Source organism: Terrapene carolina, unplaced genomic scaffold, assembly GCF_002925995.2.
Source record: "Terrapene carolina triunguis isolate 2854851 unplaced genomic scaffold, T_m_triunguis-2.0 Scaffold58, whole genome shotgun sequence".
NCBI classification, from domain to species: Eukaryota; Metazoa; Chordata; order Testudines; family Emydidae; genus Terrapene; species Terrapene triunguis.
This window is the reverse complement of record NW_020664409.1, coordinates 35,764,214-35,784,082: the sequence shown is the minus strand read 5'-3', so window position 1 is coordinate 35,784,082 and position 19,869 is coordinate 35,764,214. Positions and strand designations below refer to the sequence as shown.

Sequence of the window (19,869 nt, the reverse complement as noted above, 5' to 3'; positions counted from 1 at the left end):
CCCCCCCCCCTGCGGGGGGGGGGCGGCCGGAGGCTTCCAGCCCTGGGAATCATTAGGAAAGGGATAAAATATTAGACAGAAAATATCATATTGCCTCTATATAAATCTATGGTACGCCCACATCTTGAATACTGTGTGCAGATGTGGTCACCCCATCTCAAAAAAGATATATTGGTATTGGAAAAGGTACAGAAAAGGGCCAAAAAAATGATTAGGGGTATGAAACAGCTTCCATATAAGGAGAGATTAATAAGACTGAGACTTTTCAGCTTGGAAAAGAGACGACTCAGGGGGACATGATAGAGGTCTATAAAATCATGACTGGTGGGGAGAAAGTAAATAAGGAAGTGTTATTTACTCATTCTCATAATACAAGAACTAGGGGTCACCAAATGAAATTAATAGACAGCAGGTTTAAAACAAACAAAAGGAAGTATTTCTTCACACAACGCACAGTCAACCTGTGGAACTCTTTGCCAGAGGATGTTGTGAAGGCCAAGACTATAACAGGGTTCAAAAAAGAACTAGATAAATTCATGGAGGATAGGGCCATCAATGGCTATTAGCCAGGATGGGCAGGGATGGTGTCCCTAGCCTCTGTTTGCCAGAAGCTGGGAATGGCCGACAGGGGATGGATCACTTGATGATAACCTGTTCTGTTCATTCCCTCTGAAGCACCTGGCACTGGCCACTGTCAGAAGACAGGATACTGGGCTAGATGGACCTTGGTCTGACCCAGTATAGCTGTTCTTATGTATAAGCTTATAGTCCATGAGTACTGATCAGTACCCGCTCTCTGCATCAGGGCAGTAACGTAGGGTGTGGGAGTTGGATATGTGGGCCAAATTCTTCCCTCAAACACAACTGTGCAACTCCAATGATGGTGATGGGCTTTCATGATAGAAATGAGACAACAGAGACTGGTCCAGGGTCTTTCATTTGCTCTCAAAATACACATGGAATGACTGACAAGGGGAAAATGGATTCTTATTTACAAAATAAAAAGAAACTTCTTTGTACATTTTACAAAACAGAAAGTTTATAAGGATGTAAGTGCTCTTGCTAGCAGAGACCCTCTTAAAAAACAAACAAATCCTTCATAGCACATCTTTGTATACTTCATTTCTTCTGATGTCAATAATACTGCTAGTGCTGTAAACATCTCTGTGAAAAGGGTTTTCGTAACCTTTTATTTTTTAAAAGAGCATTTGTGCGGATTGTTGACCTCCACTACAGGGTTCAATCTGTCCATGAAACATAGAGAAATATAAAAATAAGACCTAATAACTAGATTTCGAGGCTTGCCTGCAATTAGTGTTCTAAATAGTCAAAAGTAATGACAGAACAAGGGGAAACTATGAACTTTCACCATACAGAATGTAAGAGAACCTTACCTATTTATAATAATGAATACTACCCCAGTCAATGCAAAAACAGAATCTTAAAGTACGGTCATTCCAGTCCAGCCTCTCAGTGGCCAGTTCAATGCTATACGTATCACCTGCAATCTTACCTTGACAGATAGGGAAAGAATGGTAGCCAGGACGACAGCTGTCACACTGAGGTCCATCTACCTCAAAGCGGCAGAGACATTTTCCAAGGAAATCACAGATTTCAGGGAGGGCACCAGCTGAATTACATGCACACACTACAAACAAGAAGAGAATTTTAGAGGCAGCCGCTGCAGAGATATTCCTCTTCCTCCTTCCTAAAAACATTCCCTTCTTCCTAATCTCCAGTATTAATGGCCAGATTCTGCCAGCCTTATGCTGTTGATTAGCTCTATGGATTTTGAAGTGATTATTTGTGAAGAAAGGTATTAATCAGTGTGAGTAAGCATGGCAGAATCTGGCCCAAATGTCAGTGTCAATGTTCTCATTCAGGGCCAGATGGGGCAGTACTCTACACTGGAAGTAGTTCCACTGTTTTCAAGACTACTTGTGAAGTAAACAACAGTGGTCTGGTTTTATAATCTCAGTTTGGATTGGGTCTACTGAAATACATTTTAAAAATTATCTATAGACTATTACCAACACCAGTATGTAGGTGTATAGTAAAAGTATTTTAAAAAAACAAACAGCTTTCTATCACTGACTGTAGCAATCATAGCTTGACACATCAAAGGGGCATTGTCAAGTCAAACTAGGCCCAAAATTAAGGTTTTGTAAAACCAAGGTAATGGAATTTTTTCCATTTTTGTTAAACTGTTATCAGTCACACATTATTAAATCCATAGTCAAATCAGAATCTGATAGATGCATCATGCATTAGATAATAGTCAATGAGTTGAAGGTACCTGTATGATTTAGGGGGAAAAAACCCTCTTCTGGACCTTTTCACTTTTTGCTTCCTATCATTCTATGCAGAATCACTTACTAAAGTCTCAGTCCTGCAAAAGGACACAATCCTTACTCCTCCTGAACTCTACATAGAACAAGGATGCATCCACAGGATCAGGGTGATATTGACAGAAAGAGAGTATTGTTGCTTACTCTGACAGAAAGGGTATTGAAAATACCCTACTGCACAGGCATCACAGGAAAGCCCCTGAAATCCAACTCGACATCTGCACTGTCCTGTCTTTCCATCACAGTTGCCATCCAGCACTCCCGAGCCATAGCACTGGCAAGCTAAACAGCACATTTTGTAAAAGAAAACATTTGCTGAGTTACAGTCTTGAAGTTCACATTACATTTGGATTTAAAATGTTGGCATTTGTCTGTAATTTGGGTTCAGACTGTAAAAAAAAAAAAAAAAACTATGGAACTTACGCTGGCATTGAGGGCCAAAAAATCCTGGTTTGCAGCCATCTTCAGACATAAACAGAAGAAAGAAAGAGCTGAACAAAGCTGCAGCACAAACCTATAAAAACCCTTTACATTTTGTGCAGCATAACAGACCCGGGGTTAATACTGGTTAAAAAAACAGTGCTATTACTCTGTAACTAATACAATTACTTACATGCCACTTGCACACAAATCCCATTTTCAAAACGTGAGCAATCACCTATTTTTCTGCCAAATTCCTTTATAATCAACGTTGTCAGGAATACAAATTTACAATTTGTATAACCATAGGAGCATCCATCAAGAGACAAGTCTCTCTCTCTCATGCCTCAATTTTTGTGCTACTGGCTAAAACTTGAGCAATTGTAGTTCTGTTTCTTCCCATGTAGATTTATTCAGTTAGTTATCACTCTTTGCTATTCTTTTCATTTTAGAAATCTGAACGAAAAGGATTTACCCACAGGGCTATGCAGATTTCTGCAGAAAACCATAATTCTGAGCCATAGGTTTGTCGGTGAAACTATTTTTGAGGACACACATCTAGTGTCATTCCTCCCAGCTGAATCAAACAAAGAGGAGATGATTGGCTTTAAATGAACAAGCTTTTGGGTGAACACAGGGGGATCTAGCACTCTACAGACATTTTCAGGAAAACAATTAGGACCTGTAAACATGGAAATGGATTTATGTTTGTCTGATTATATCTGAAAGAATTCACTAGTTCAACAGATGAAAGCCCTTTTGTCAGCACACACATCAACAGCAACTCAGCGAACGCTACTGAATATTAAGCAAATATTACATTTTCTAGGATCTTAAAAAAAGTGCTAGATTTTTTTAATTATCAGCAACAAAATGCAGTTTAAATACTTATTTACTTGAGTCACATTTGTAGTGTTCTGTAATGTGAAAGTATATACTTGAGTTGGGGCTTACTGCAAAGCCCCTTGAATTGAATGGAATCTTTCCATGGATTTCAACTGGTTTTGCATTGGCCTTTAAATAAGAAACATGTAGCAGTTATAAAATCAAAATGCTGCATTGCCAAGGGCATTATACAGTATTTGCCAGGTGCAGGAGAGACCAGAAGCAGAGGTCAGGTAGCCTTAAGTAAGAGATTTTTCACTGGCAGATAGTTAACAAGCTGTTCATATATCAGAGAATCCTAAAATGGATCAGTTTATGATGGTGTCAAGCAAAAAGGTCAGCTTCTTCTGCAGGTGTTGCCTGCGGCCAGCTGAACTTATTTTTACCCATCTTTCATTCTGGGGTCAGCACATTAAATTGTTTAATATAAGCATGAATATATGTTGGGTTTCTGGTAAGAAGACAAACATTGAAAAAGACATTACTGCAATAGCACCAAACATGACAACATAACAAGAACAAACATTTCTGAAACAATAAAAAAAAGAAAGAAAGAAAGAAAGAACTTGCCTTTAATACCACCAGCCACAGGGTATTCTGGATTTGGAGTAGTAAAAGGATAAATAGGAATTCCTTTAAAATAAAAAAAACGCCATTAGGAATACTGGTTACAAATAAGATCCTAGATTTCTTTCACTTAAGATCATGCCATAAAACCCATGTGCTTTTTATCATAAATAATATACGGTATTTATATGACTCCAGTAACCAGGTCAGCTTTTATATTTGTTTTCAAGGAACTGACAATAGGGAACTGGTAATAACAAGACTTGGAACCCTTCACCTCCATGTTCCCAATTCAAATCCAAACCAGTGCCTGATTATTCCTTGAGAGGGGACAACCCCGGGAGACCAACCATCAGCTGGAAAATCTACATGGTACCTTCCTGTTCCCCCGCCTTTTGCAGAGGGGTTTCTGATACCATTTACTGGGTAGAGGTGCTGTCTTCAATGCTACTGCTTTCAGGAGCTGTGCTGCCACTAATTCTATCTTCTGTTCCTGTCCCCTACCTCTGCCCTGTTTTGAAGAGATGGAGTTAATAATGGTGCTTGCAATAACTCCTGGGCAGATTTCCATTTGGAAATCCACCAGGTAAGTAAAGGGAGATATGCCCCCAAAAGATTCTCCTCTGTCAGCTTTGATTATGGACCTGATTCAAAACCCGTGGAAAGACTTCCAAAGACTTACACTTCCAAAGACTTACTCCTCCAAGAAGGAAGAGTGCTAGGCAGAGACAGGCTCCACCTAACGAAGAGAGGGAAGAGCATCTTCGCAAGCAGGCTGGCTAACCTAGTGAGGAGGGCTTTAAACTAGGTGCACCGGGGGAAGGAGACCAAAGCCCTGAGGTAAGTGGGGAAATGGGATACCGGGAGGAAGCACGAGCAGGAGAGCGCAAGAGGGGAGGACTCCTGTCTCATACTGAGAAAGCAGGATCATCAGCGAGTTATCTTAAGTGCCTATACACAAATGCAAGAAGCCTGGGAAACAAGCAGGGAGAACTGGAAGTCCTGGCACAGTCAAGGAACTATGATGTGATTGGAATAACAGAGAATTGGTGGGATAACTCACATGACTGGAGTACTGTCATGGATGGATATAAACTGTTCAGGCAGGGCAGAAAAGGTGGGGGAGTTGCATTGTATGTAAGAGAGCAGTATGACTGCTCAGAGCTCCGGTATGAAACTGCAGAAAAACCTGAGAGTCTCTGGATTAAGTTTAGAAGTGTGAGCAACAAGGGTGATGTCATGGTGGGAGTCTGCTATAGACCACCAGACCAGGGTGATGAGGTGGACGAGGCTTTCTTCCGGCAACTAACAGAAGTTACTAGATCGCAGGCCCTGGTTCTCATGGGAGACTTTAATCACCCTGATAGCTGCTGGGAGAGCAATACAGCGGAGCCCAGACAATCCAGGAAATTTTTGGAAAGTGTAGGGGACAATTTCCTGGTGCAAGTGCTGGAGGAACCAACTAGGGGCAGAGCTTTTCTTGACCTGCTGCTCACAAACAGGGAAGAATTAGTAGGGGAAGTAAAAGTGGATGGGAAACCTGGGAGGCAGTGAACATGAGATGGTCGAGTTCAGGATCCTGACACAAGGAAGAAAGGAGAGCAGCAGAATACAGACCCTGGACTTCAGAGAAGCAGACTTTGACTCCCTCAGGGAACTAATGGGCAGGATCCCCTGGGAGAATAACATGAGGGGGCAAAGGAGTCCAGAAGAGCTGGCTGTATTTTAAAGAATCCTTATTGAGGTTGCAGGAACAAACCATCCAGATGTGTAGAAAGAATAGTAAATAGTAAATATGGCAGGTGACCAGCTTGTGAAATCCTTGCTGATCTTAAACGCAAAAAAGAAGCTTACAAGAAGTGGAAGATTGGACAAATGACCAGTGAGGAGTATAAAAATATTGTTCAGGCATGCAGGCATGAAATCAGGAAGACCAAATCACACTTGGAGTTGCAGCTAGCAAGAGATGTTAAGAGTAACAAGAAGGGTTTCTTCAGATATGTTAGCAACAAGAAGAAAGTCAAGGAAAGTGTGGGCCCCTTACTGAATGAGGGAGGGAACCTAGTGACAGAGGATGTGGAAAAAGCTAATGTACTCAATGCTTTTTTTGCCTCTGTCTTCACGAACAAGATCAGCTCCCAGACTGCTGCACTGGGCAGCACAGCATGGGGAGGAGGTGACCAGCCCTCTGTGGAGAAAGAAGTGGTTCGGGACTATTTAGAAAAGCTGGATAAGCACAAATCCATGGGGCCGGATGCGCTGCATCTGAGGGTGCTAAAGGAGTTGGCAGATGTGATTGCAGAGCCATTGGACATTATCTTTGAAAACTCATGGTGATTGGGGGAGGTCCCGGATGACTGGAAAAAGGCTAATGTAGTGCCCATCTTTAAAAAAGGAAAGAAGGAAGATCAAGGGAACTACAGGCCAGTCAGCCTCACCTCAGTCCCTGGAAAAATCAAGGAGCAGGTCCTCAAGGAATCAATTTTGAAGCACTTAGAGGAAAGTGATCAGGAACAGTCAGCATGGATTCACCAAGGGCAAGTCATGCCCGACTAACCTAATTGCCTTCTATGAAGAGATAACTGGGTCTGTGGATGAGGGAAAGCAGTGGATGTGTTATTCCTTGACTTTAGCAAAGCTTTTGATACGGTCTCCCACAGTATTCTTGCCGGCAAGTTAAAGAAGTATGGGCTGGATGAATGGACTATAAGGTGGATAGAAAGCTGGATAGATCGTCGGGCTCAACGGGTAATGATCAATGGCTCCATGTCTAGTTGGCAGCCGGTATCAAGCGGAGTGCCCCAAGGGTCAGTCCTGGGGCCGGTTTTGTTCAATATCTTCATTAATGATCTGGAGGATGGCATGGACTGCACTCTCAGCAAGTTTGCAGATGACACTAAACTGGGAGGAGTGATAGATATGCTGGAGGATAGGGATAGGATACAGAGGGACCTAGACAAATTAGATGATTGGGCCAAAAGAAAACTGATGAGGTTCAACAAGGACAAGTGCAGAGTCCTGCACTTAGGACAGAAGAATCCCATGCAATGCTACAGATTAGAGACCGAATGGCTAGCCAGCAGTTCTGCAGAAAAGGACCTAGGGGTTACAGTGGACGAGAAGCTGGATATGAGTCGACAGTGCGCCCTTGTTGCCAAGAAGGCAAACGGCATTTTGGGCTGTATAAGGAGGGGCATTGCCAGCAGATTGAGGGATGTGATCATTCCCCTCTATTCGACACTGGTGAGGCCTCATCTGGAATACTGTGTCCAGTTTTGGGCCCCACACTACAAGAAGGATGTGGAAAAATTGGAAAGAGTCCAGCAGAGGACAATAAAAATGATTAGGGGGCTGGAACACATGACTTATGAGGAGAGGCTGAGGGAACTGGGATTGTTTAGTCTGTAGAAGAGAAGAAGGATTTGATAGCTGCTTTCAACTACCTGATGGATCTAGACTGTTCTCAGTGGTACCAGATGACAGAACAAGGAGTAATGGTCTCAAGTTGCAGTGGAGGAGGTTTAGGTTGGATATTAGGAAAAACTTTTTCATTAGGAGGGTGGTGAAGCACTAGAATGGGTTACCTAGGGAGGTGGTGGACTCTTCTTCCTTAAAGGTTTTTAAGGTCAGGCTTGACAAAGCCCTGGCTGGGATGATTTAGTTGGGAATTGGTCCTGCTTTGAGCAGGGGGTTGGACTAGATGACCTCCTAAGGTCCCTTCCAACCCTGATATTCTATGATTCTATGACTTCAGTGGGCTTTGGATTATGCTCCATCTGAGCAGCACTCTGACGGGGTGTATTTGGCCCTTGCGGTTCCTTGCTGGGGGCCCTTCAATCCTACTACTCCCTGCCCCAAGAAGCAGCGAGTTGAGAGGAAAAGAGCAGTGAAGGTGGGTCCTCCAAGCTTGCCTAGAGAGGACTCTCTGGAGCAGCAATTTTGTAAACCACAGAGACCAGGTCCTCCATGGGCTAGAAGGGCTAGCAACAGCCAATCATGTCCTGCTGGCCCAGACAAAAGGAGCAGCCAGGCCTTAGCAGTTCAGTTGGGACCAGAGGAATGAAGAAGGGTGCTCCTCTCTGGCCAAAGGAGCCTGACAATCAGACAGCATTTACAGCTGGGATTCAGAGGAGAAGGACCTGAGGACACTGGCCTGGTGATCAAAGGGCCTGGTAGGAAGAGGCCTAGGGAAATAGCAGGGCAGTGTTGAAGATGAGCAGTGCACAGCTGCTGTGTGTAGAGTCCCTGGGTTGAAACCTAGAGTAGCAGGCGGGCCTGAGTTCCCCCACCAGTTACAGGTAAAGTGGTGTATACGTCAAGTAGGGGACAGGGCTTATTTGGAAACCTGAACAAAACGCTTAATTTAAAGGGCTCAGAGCCACTGCTGAAGACCCCAGCAAGGGCAAAGAGATCATTTATTGGACTCGTTAATACCCCAGAAGGGGTTCATTTGGACTTTGTTGGCCAGAGGGTCAAGCCACTCAACACCTACCAAGGTTGGCCAACAGCCTGCAGGGGGCACCAAGGGCAAGAAAAGGACTATGGTACCCCACCCAGCCATTCAGATGCTCCAGAGATGAGCGCCCCTTACATCAGGGCACATGACTCTACAAAGTGAGCTTTGGATAATCTAAGTTGCATTGTATTGGGAAGATATACTGTGTTGCAGAAATTGGCCTCCATCAGCATTCAGTTTCTGACATTTCTCTTTCTACTGTATTGTGCATATAGATTCAATTTTACAACATAACCTGGAATATCACAGCGGTGAACCACGCCCAAAGTTGCTGATCCAGGGCAATACATAATCACCCACCAGGAACACAATTCTCCTTTGGGCTAGAAACATTTCTAGTGGGTCAACTTTTTTGGAATCCGCTCCTAGTGCCATTGCTTTTATGCAGTAAACACAATTCTGGTGCTGTTACATTTTTCTGAATTATATTTAATTTGTTCTTGAGAGAGGCTTTTGAGGTACACTGCTCTTCTTTATTTCAACATTCATCATTCCATTTTAAAGTAATAGCCTATTTTTTTTTAAAACAATAGATCTAGACACCGTTTAGCTGCAATTTTGAATAGGGGCAAATTCTACATATTCAGATGCTTTCATGCCACATTATTTTTAATTAATGTATTTATTTTATTTTCATTATACACACAACCTTGCTCCAATCATCTTCTGACCATTCTTAAATATACAGCCATGACATAAACCACTCCTGTAACCCGTCCTTTAACCATTAATCAGTGTATCAGCAAAAACCTAGCAGGAAAAGATATATTTAAGATCTTCACAAAGTCCCACTAGAGCCTTTCCAATGTGCAGGCCCTGCAGAATCCCTAGAAAGTTAACAAACCAAGGCTATTTTGGTCCATGGGGGGTAAGTTTTAAAACTATGGGGTCCTCAAGGAGAATGCCTGGCAAGCTGCCCCCTTTCTCTTACAAGAGTCATGTTCTACTTCAGGTACCAATTCAGGTGAGTTCAAATCTCCATTTTATAGCTAGAGAAACACAACCACAGTTAAATGACTTCCTCAAGACCTTGCAATTTCTCCATGGCAGAGTTGGTATCGTGAGTTCCTGGCTTCAAGACTTGGGCTCTATCCATTTCGAAAGTATCTTAAATGAATGTCAAAATCTGGGAATGTAGCTAAATCTCTGATTTCTAGCTTAACTTCTGTTCTTATCCATTGTGTACAACAGGGATAATAATACTTACTTGTCTCGCCTGGGTATTGTGATAATTTATTAAAGTCTGTAAATATTTGAGAATATGAAATGATGACTGTTTTATATACATGCAGTGTAATGTATAATGACTTATAATATAGATGCCTATTAAAATTAGTAGAAGCCCGTGAAACAGAGACGCATCTCACTTCAATACTTACGGACACAGAATGGGAAACTATAGTATCCTTCAGCACATTGTTCACAGTTTTCGCCATGGAAATTCACCTTACAATGACAGCGACCAGATCCTTCCTCACAACCATCTGAATGCTCTGGATTACAACTGCAAGCTAAATAAATAACAACAGTTAAATGCTTTCTTCAAATTAACTGATTTGTTGCTTTGGCAAAGAAACATAACATTGTAACTATAGACATTTCAATTGTACTTGTAAATGCATCATTATTTAAATAATGCTACAAATTAACAATTACATATTACTTCACATCTTCAATGTGCTGAATAAATTAATTAACCCTGGGAGATAGGTAAGTATTATTATTTACAAATCCCTTAACTCAGAGCTGTATTTTTCTGCATATGTTCCTATCATCACCTTCAGACAACATTGGTATTTGCATGCCACTGCCTCTCCTCCACCTGTGCAGAAACCTTCGTCCATGCCTTTGTCTTTGAACTACTGCAACTGCCTCATAGTAGGAGCCTAAGGGCTTGTCTTCACTACCCGCCCAGATCGGCGGGTAGAAATCGATCTCTCAGGGATCGATTTATCGCGTCTCGTCGGGACGCGATAATCAAACCCCGAATCGACGCGCATATTCCACCAGCCCAGGTAGGAGTAAGCGCCGTCGACGAGGGAGCCACGGCGGTCGATTTGCCGCCGTCCTCACAACGGGGTAAGTCAGATCAGATACGTCGAATTCAGCTACGCTATTCCCATAGCTGAATTTGCGTATCTGAAATCGATTCCCCCCCCCCCCCCGTAGTGTAGACGTAGCCTTAGCCTCACTAAAAGTCAATAGGACTGAATCACTTTGGCACTTCAGAAAATTTTATCCCAAAAGACACAGTCCTTGCCCTGATTGACAGGAAATACCACTGTGAGAGATAACCAAACAGAGAAAGACTTACATATACAGCCATCAGCAGCTCCCACTGGAATGCCATAAGGACGATAGTACCCCTTTGCACATTGTTCACAGTTAATTCCAGCTGTGTTATGCTATGCAGAATAAAGTGAGAGAAAAACATAAGATGAGAAAGAAAAACAAGCAGAAGGATACATAAGCAAATACAGGACTGAAAGATGGTAATTTAGGTTCTTCTTCTATACAGTCAGGATCAATGTGGGAAAAATCCAGCAAGACTGCAATAAAGAGTGCATTTTATTCTTGTTCTTTACCTGTCTGATCTTTGCATGACATTATGAAGCAGGGTAATTTCACATAAACAGATGGAATTTTTAACAATTAGTAAATTTTAAACATTGCACAAAATCCCTAAATCAACATTCTGCTAATTTAAATCAGGGAAAAAGCACTGTCATTTTTTATACTATTATCAGATATTTCTTTAACTTTCTTTTCATTTTGCCTTTTTATCATTACATACATACATATGTAGTTTGACTGCACACAGCATCATGCTGTTTCCATATTGAAAGGTACATCTTTGTGACTAAATTACTCTCAAACTAAGGTTAGAAACGTCAAATGAAAGCAAAATTATCCGTCTAGAAATAAAATTAAAAGCACAAAATAAAGTTTCTGTAAGTAGAGGAGACAGCCTTTTAAACATCTTAATGTGTCTTACACTCACAGAAAACATAGTGTTCATTCATTTGAATTACAACAAATTTCTTGTGTCATAGGGTAAAGTCCTTAGTGGACTTCAGGGTATCTCTGTCTCTTCTCCCTTTTAAAGCAATATAGGGGTTTATGTAAGGGAGAACATGGAAAGCACAGTTCTCTCTCGTTAGCTAAATCTCTTTAACAGCAATATATTGTCTGACACAGATATATAGTACAGAATATATGGGGCACTGTTGTTGTCAGACTTTAAAGAAACAGAATCTAGCTATATGTGTCGTGCATCACGTTCTATTAGTTCTTCATTCAGGCATGCATTTCAAACACTTTTTTCCATGACACAAATGGAAAAAGTAAAGTAAAATCCATGTGCCTTATCATCTATGAAGAAAATGTTATAATTAGATTTTATGGTTAATTCATTTAATGCAATTTAATTTCCACAAAATCAAATTACAGACAATTATCAGTTGCAGGCCTCATGGATTTAGGTCAGGTTTGCTCTTTTATATACTGAGAGCAATTTAGGAAACATGATCTTTCACGAATAAAGAGCTAACAGGAAGCACCAATATGACAAATCTTACAGCATTGGTTGAACAAAGCCCTACATAGAAATGTTAAGTGGAAGACAAAGATCTCTTCTTCCTCTCTTTAATAAAAAGAACTTTTATTTACTTCTAACTGCCTTTTGTGCAGCAGCTGATTTTATTTTAGCAAAAAGATGGAAAAAAATACTCAAACTATAGCTGCACTGTACATTTCCTTTCCTTGTTCCTTAATTTTTGACAGCACAACTAAACTTTTTACTTGCACAGCGTGCATCGTTTTCTTGACTCTGTGTCAATGTTGTTCTTAAATTGTGTGACTGTATTTTGGTCCAAGCAGGTGTGATCTATAAATTAATAAACAAGTTCCACTGGTTTGAATGAGGAAAACAACGGTGAGATGAGAGAGGGAACAGGCCTTGGTTGGAAGCAGGGGTTATTATCTATCCATCTATCGTAGGGTTTTTTACCACTGTTCATCACTATAATATCTGAGCGCCTTCCGCATAAAATAGATTGGCAATAGCAAAGTCTCTAGTGGACTTCATGGTGTCTGTCTCTAACCCTTTTTAAAAGAATTCAGGCATTATAGTAACGGGAACCGGAGGAGACCCAGCTTTTCCTCTTCAACTACAGCAGAAGGAGAGCTCCCTCCCTCTTCTCTCGCTTGCTTGGAGGAGCACTGCTCCCCTACAACTCCCTCTCCTCCTTGACTGGTGCAGTGAGAGATCCACTCTTCATCCACTCTGCTGTAACCACTGAAGTAGGGAACTGCAGTAGTGGGTTCTCTTTAAAAGTGTGATTGTTGTAGTTAGGTGATCCCTTTTCAGGCCTCATAGAACATTAATTACTTTCAGTGACTTTTCTTCCTGGCTGGAGCATGAGCGATTATGTCATTCTAATGGTACTATTCAAAATGGCCATCTCAAAAGTATCAGCCTGAGAAAAGTAAGTCTTCTATGCACATTTTCCAAGTCCCATTCATGTATAACCTATGAAATAAAAGCACTTTATTACCTGGCAATTAATGCAGACCCCTCCACCTTCATACCACCCATGGACGTTTAAGCTTCCTTTGCGTCGATCAACATCAGGATCATAGTAGCAATCAGTAGCATGTCCATGACAGTTGCAGGCTGAGGAAGAAATATTACAAGTCAGCTTTCATTATTAGGCTGTAATTCAGTAACCTATTATAATCAAAAAAGGATGCTCAAATTTGTATATTTTTTTTTAAAATCAGCCAAGAGCCTTTCACACTAGAGCCAACTTGAGATCATCTCTAAACATAAGACAGCATGTGCTACCAGGCTTGCCAGAGAGAGAGGCTGTGCCCCCCTCTCTCTCAAAAAAAAGGTTAACTACCTTTCCATAACTGTTCTTCAAGATGTGTTGCACATGTCCATTCCACTGAAGGTGTTTGTGTGTACCTTGTGCACAGTTGTCAGAGATTTTTCCTTTAGCCGTACCTTTGGGGGCAGCGTGAGTGCCCTCTGGTGCCCCGTGCTACTGCACAGAGATACAGAGGGCAGCACTGCCTGATCCCCCTCAGTTTCTTCCTACTAGAAAGACTCTGATAGAGAGGGGAAAGAGGCGGGTTGTGGAAAGGACATGTGCAACACATCTCGAAGAACAACAGTTCGGAAAGGTAGGTAATCGTTTTTTCTTCTTTGAGTGTCTGCACATTTCCATTCCACTACAGATGACTCACTAGCGGTTTGAACTAGTGGTGGGCTCAGAGTCTACTTGAACAAGGACTGAAGGACTACTCGTCTGAATCTTGCATCTTCTCTGGATTGATGAGAGATAGCATATGAGAGGCAAACATACGGAGCGATGACCAAGTTGCCACCCTACAAATATCCAAAATGGGAAGCCTAGCCAGAAAAGCCACAGAAGCCGCCTGCAACTGCATCAAATGAGCCATCCCCTTTTTCAGAGGTGCAACATCGGCCAATCGGTAGCATAAACAAATAGAGCCAGAAATCCAGGCAGAGATCCTCTGGGTGGAGACTGGGTGGCCCTTTACTTGGTCTGAAATCATGCCAAAGAGTTCAGAGGAAGACCTGAATGCTCTACTCTGCTCCAGGTAAAAAGTCAAAGCTCTATTAACATCTAGTGTATGGAGCTTTTCCTCCTCTTTGCTTGAATGGGGCTGTCATAACTATAAAGGGAAGGGTAACAGCTCTCCTGTGTACAGTACTAAAATCCCTCCTGGCCAGAGACTCCAAAATCCTTTTACCTGTAAAGGGTTAAGAAGCTCGGGTAACCTGGCTGACACCTGACCAAAGGACCAATAAGGGGACAAGATACTTTCAAATCTTGGGGGGCGGGGAAAGGCTTTTGTGTGTGCTCTTTGTTTTAAGGGGTTGTTCGCTCTTGGGACTGAGAGGGACCAGACATCAATCCAGGTTCTCCCCATCTTTCTAAACAAGTCTCTCATATTTCAAACTTGTAAGTAAAAAAGCCAGGCAAGGCGTCTTAGTTTTACTTTGTTTTCTCAACTTGTAAATGTACCTTTTACCAGAGTGTTTATCTTTGTTTGCTGTACTTTGAACCTAAGACAGAGGGGGGTCCTCTGAGCTCTTTAAGTTTGATTACCCTGTAAAGTTATTTTCCATACTGATTTTACAGAGATGATTTTTACCTTTTTCTTTAATTAAAAGCCTTCTTTTTAAGAACCTGATTGATTTCTCCTTGTTTTAAGATCCAAGGGGGTTTGGATCTGTATTCACCAGGAGTTGGTGAAAGGAAGGAGGGGGGAAGGGTCAATTTCTCCTTGTTTAAGATCCAAGGAGTTTGGATCTGTATTCACCAGGGAATTGGTGAGAGGTTTCTCAAGGCTTCCCAGGGAGGGAATCCATTGAGAATGGTGGCAGCGGGACCAGAGCTAAGCTGGTAGTTAAGCTTAGAAGTTTTCATGCAGGCCCCTACATTTGTACCCTAAAGTTCAAAGTGGGGATACAGCCTTGACAGGGGCTTTGGAAAGAATGTTGGTAAATAAATTGCTTGATTCATGTGAAATTCAGAAACCACTTTAGACAAGAATTTAGAATGAGGCCAAAAGAAAACCTTGTCTCTAAAGAAAATTGTATAGGGGGGCTCTGATACCAAAGCTTGCAGTTCCCCTACTCTCCTGGCCAAGGTTATAGCAACCAGGAAAATTACTTTAATTGACAAGCGAAACAGAGAACACGTTGCTAGTGGCTCAAAGTGGGGACCCATCAACTTTGTTCGCACCAAATATACACTCCACTGTGGACCAGACTATGAACCCAAGGGTACAATCTGAACAAATCCTTTAGAAACCTGATGGACAGGGGGTTTGAACAAACTGAACAATTATCCACAAGCAGGTGGAACTTCAGGATATTATCCCACAGGTTGCAATCACATTGACGCAGCAGAGCTTCCTGGTTCACAATCCTGAGCTGTAAACCTTCGGTGGAATAAAGTTTCCTGCCAGACAGATCTAGGGTTTTTTTGCTTCCTTTCCCTTCGGAGTAGAGGCCTGGTGTCCTTGCCTCTCCATTTTATTAGCGGCTGCGACCACCAGGGAGCCTGGAAGCAGATGGTTGTAAAGTGTTCAAATTCCTGTGATGGGATATAATATCTCTTCTCCACTCTTTTGGCGGGGAGGGAGGGGCAGAAAAGAAGAAGTCTGCCATAACATCATGACGGGCTCCAGGATAGCCTCATTAATAGGGAGAGGAGGGTTCTTCAGACACTAAAATGTCCACAAGCCTGTGTGATCTTGTACCTCTTCTGGCTGGATATCCAGAGCTGCAGCCACCTTCCTCAACAAGTCTTGATGTGCTCTAAAATCATCAGGAGGGGGAGAGGCAGATTCAGCCACTACTGCCTCATCAGGTGACAAAGAAGGAGAAGCTAAAGGTTGCTGAGGAGGTCCCTCCTCCAATTCGTCCACAGTGGAGTCCTGGGCACACGGCTCTGCCTGCACGGTACCAATCCTAATTCTGGGGGAAGGAAAATGGAGTCCTGCCTGCAGATGCTTCCGAGCTGTGCCTCGCTGATGTAGAAGTGCAGGAAGGGAGCAGAGAGTTTCTGAAACATGGAGGGAAGTCTCAAGGGGTTCAGAAGGGCCATTGGTACAGAGATGGGGGCCAGCCCTGTGTAGACCACTGGGTCTTAGAATGCTGAGACTGTGGATGGTACCACAACAGGCAGGCACCCCACTGGGGCTGCTGGGCATCCTCAGGTGGGGAGAGAGGTTTCAAGGCTGGAGATGGGGTATTGGAGAAATCATCGCTGGCTTGCCTAGACACAGTCCTCCATAGGGGTATCACAATTATAGAAATGGTCAGTACTGAGCAGTGCTCTGGAGTGGAAGCCAGGACTATAGGAGTGTGCGGTTCCAAAAATGGTGCTGTGCAAGGCTTTTGAATCGTGAGAGAAGCCAGAACTGACAAGTTACGCAACTTGTCAATGACACCAGAGAGGGCTCCTGAGCCTGCAGTACCAAGAGGTGCACCGATCCTTCAGAGATTGGTCTCAACGGACCCTTCCTGCATTCCAGAGTCAGCAATACCTCCTCATTCACAGACTGCTCCTGGGGTTGTGACTTTTTTGAGCACCCCTCCGAGTCCTTGCGAACACTCGGCAACTTCTTCTCGGAGGGTCCTTGTACCGAGTCCCTAGGAGACTTACGCAGTGTCTCCCTAGGCACCAGGGATGCCGATCTGCCTGAGGCCTCTGCCAGAACAGGAGGAGCACTCCTAACAGACTCAGACTTGCTCGCTACCTGTTCGGAGCAGAAGGATTCCAGCGGTGGATGAAGTGCAGACTCCAAAAGCAGGTACTTGAGTCTGGCAGCCTGTCCTTTTTTGAATGGGGTTCAAGCCTTCTACGGATGTGACACTTGTCACTTACATGCCCCTCTCCCAAACACTTGAGGCAGCTTGGGAGTGGGTCACTTAATGGCATAGACCTGACTACATGAACGACAGGCCCTGAATCCAGGAGAACGGGCCATCAGTTTGGTGCCAATCCAGTACCCAATCTGGCACCAGTAACTCAATAAGACGGTATTCTAAACTTAACCCTACAAGTAACTATTTACAGATATACTATATATAAGACTAAAAACTAATGCTCCAGCTACTAGTTATACTAAGGAAGGGAAGATATGAACAAAGATCACAGCTTCAGCAACAACGGTCACTGGTGGTAGGAAGGAACTGAGGGCGATCGGGGCAGCATGGCCCTTTATACTTGTGTGCAGTGGCACAAGGCACCAGAGGGCGCTCGTACTGCCCCAATGGGTACTGCTAAGGGAAAAGTCTCCAACACCTGTGCACAAGGCGTGCATATACACCTATAGTGGAATGGACATGTGCAGTTACTCAACGAAGAACTATATATTTGAGGCTAAAATAAGTTATAGAGATGTTTCCTGACCAGATCACCTAATCTGGGTGGAGTATTTTTCAAAATAAAAAATAGCCAAATATTATTCTATTTTTTTTTATTTACAAAAATATTCACATCTGGGCTGACGCTTGTGGGCTAAATCTTCAGTCAGAAGAACAATTCTTTAGGTATAACAAGGCTTACATGGAGGAACTCAACATAGCTCTAATTGCAGTGATGCCAGCAGACACAACTAGTCTATTACCAGAGGACTATTCATTGCACAGATATGTTTTAAATCAAAAAGTCTGTCACGTTTTCTAGCATTATGGATTTGATCCTGCTCCCATCCATGGCAAAACTCCAACTGACTTAAAGTAGTACGCTCTAGGTGATCATGTAACAAAAGACCAAATTACTTCATCTAAGATTAGGGGTAGGGCAACAGTGGTAAGTAACTCAGTTTCCTAGTTTATATGGGTTTAGAATCTCAGATATGATGTGTTTTTATTCTGTATGGTTGGTAGGGTTTCTTTATTTGTATTTATTTTTTGGGCCAAATAAAGGTAATGAAGTTGTACTCACACCAGTTCTGAATCTTGTCCAACTCTAGAAATTGTGTCCTAACTTTTGACCCCTTCCTGACTGAAGTAATTTTCCATGCAGTGAACAGCATAAGATCAAAGAACACTTCTCAGGGCCCACTAGACTACATATTCTGTCATCACATGCAACACAAACATTAGCCCAATGGATAGCTCCCTGACCTAGGTATATTGTTCACACACTGGGAAAAAAAATATGAGGTACATCAGGTGATGTGCTGTAGCCTTTTGTGAATATCAGCCTCTTTGTAGTCTGAAAAATATTACAGGTCCATTTATATGAAGCTGGTAGGTCTAAATCCAGCAACAGCCTTTGTTACTTTGTCATAGCCTTTTGCTAAAAGTAGTCTAAGTCCCAATACTGACCTAAAGTTCTTGCCTTGGTTGCAAAGTAAGGGTTAATCTGAAAATAGCTCAACACTTTGAACAGTGTCTGCAAATATGTCTTGGGTAAAGGGTGGTGGGTGGACAGAATTCCTTATCTAATTCTTTTCTCTTGCCCTGTTACCCCAGTGCAAACTAATGAACAGCACCTCCCAATCTGTTCATCAGGCACAATATCAGCCTATCGTAATCTCTTATCTTCATTCCATCAAACCATCTATAAGCTTGCGCTCTCCTTTCTCCAGTTTCCAGACATCCAGAATTGTAACATAATTCAGAGTAGTGACTAACCAGAATAGCAAACAGATGTAACAAACCAAAGGCTAGCCTGTGCCTTTGTCTTACTCAAGCTCCTTACTCTCACCTTTACTTAGCCTACCGGCAGTGCTTAATTTTTAATTAAAAAGGTGCTGGGGCTCAAGCAAGTTGCTTATATTCATAACTGATGCAGCAAGCCCAGAGGCTATGAACTACCAAGCCTAGAGATGCAGGGCTCAGTCCTGGCAAGTCCTGGCACAAATTAAGTACTGCCTACTTGGATCTCATCATCTTTTTCACTGAAGAGGAAGACAGGAAAACCCTTTCCAATTTAAATAACTCAAGAAGATGGAGAAGATATTGGCTTCCTCTTTTTCCACTCTCATTTGAATATTAAGGGATCAGTGACCTGCTTAAATAAGAATATTCCAAGGAAATCTTCCTAGAGGATTCCAGTGGTTCTGCATCAGACTTGGGGGGCGGGAGGGAGGTCTCCTTTCCTTTAGCCAGGCAACTAGGCAGAAGGGCATCCCCACAACAGTCTTAGCGACAAAGAGGTTCCTTGCAAGGAAAACCCTAGAAACAAGGGCTAAGGACCCTAGGCCTGCCCACATATGCTTTGTGTCTCAGAAAAAGTAACAGTAATAATCCTATTAAAAGCCTGGTACAGGCGAGAGTCCATCCCAGGAACAATGCATTCCTCCTTACCCAGACTTGCTATGTGTTTGTATAGTTAAAGAAGTGGATCCTCTAGATCATCCTCCATATCCTGATATTCCTCTTATTCCTCATATCTGAAGGGTCTCTGGAGAGGGAACCCTTTCCCCTCTAGAGTGTGACATCCCTGCTGTGAAACAACCTGGCTGAGTAAAGTCCTGGGCCACTTTTTGTTGTGCTGACAGGAACCAGAGCCTGACCTTATGGGCTCAGATCTGATTTACAAGCTGTGCCAAAAGAGCCTTTGTAACTCATTTTCC

General features: G+C 42.7%; 1 protein-coding gene across 1 annotated transcript in view; it reads right to left on the bottom strand.

Moving 5' to 3' along the window:
- Window positions 1-19,869, bottom strand: part of LAMA3 (laminin subunit alpha 3) — a 191,470-nt gene that overhangs the window by 118,411 nt on the left and 53,190 nt on the right. The window contains exons 8-14 of the mRNA XM_026659438.1: window positions 13,293-13,411; window positions 11,051-11,141; window positions 10,116-10,247; window positions 4,224-4,286; window positions 2,772-2,810; window positions 2,493-2,630; window positions 1,514-1,648 (exon numbers count right to left, since the gene is read on the bottom strand). Of these exons, the coding sequence (XP_026515223.1) occupies window positions 1,514-1,648; window positions 2,493-2,630; window positions 2,772-2,810; window positions 4,224-4,286; window positions 10,116-10,247; window positions 11,051-11,141; window positions 13,293-13,411 (717 nt within the window). The remainder of the gene's footprint in view (window positions 1-1,513; window positions 1,649-2,492; window positions 2,631-2,771; window positions 2,811-4,223; window positions 4,287-10,115; window positions 10,248-11,050; window positions 11,142-13,292; window positions 13,412-19,869) is intronic.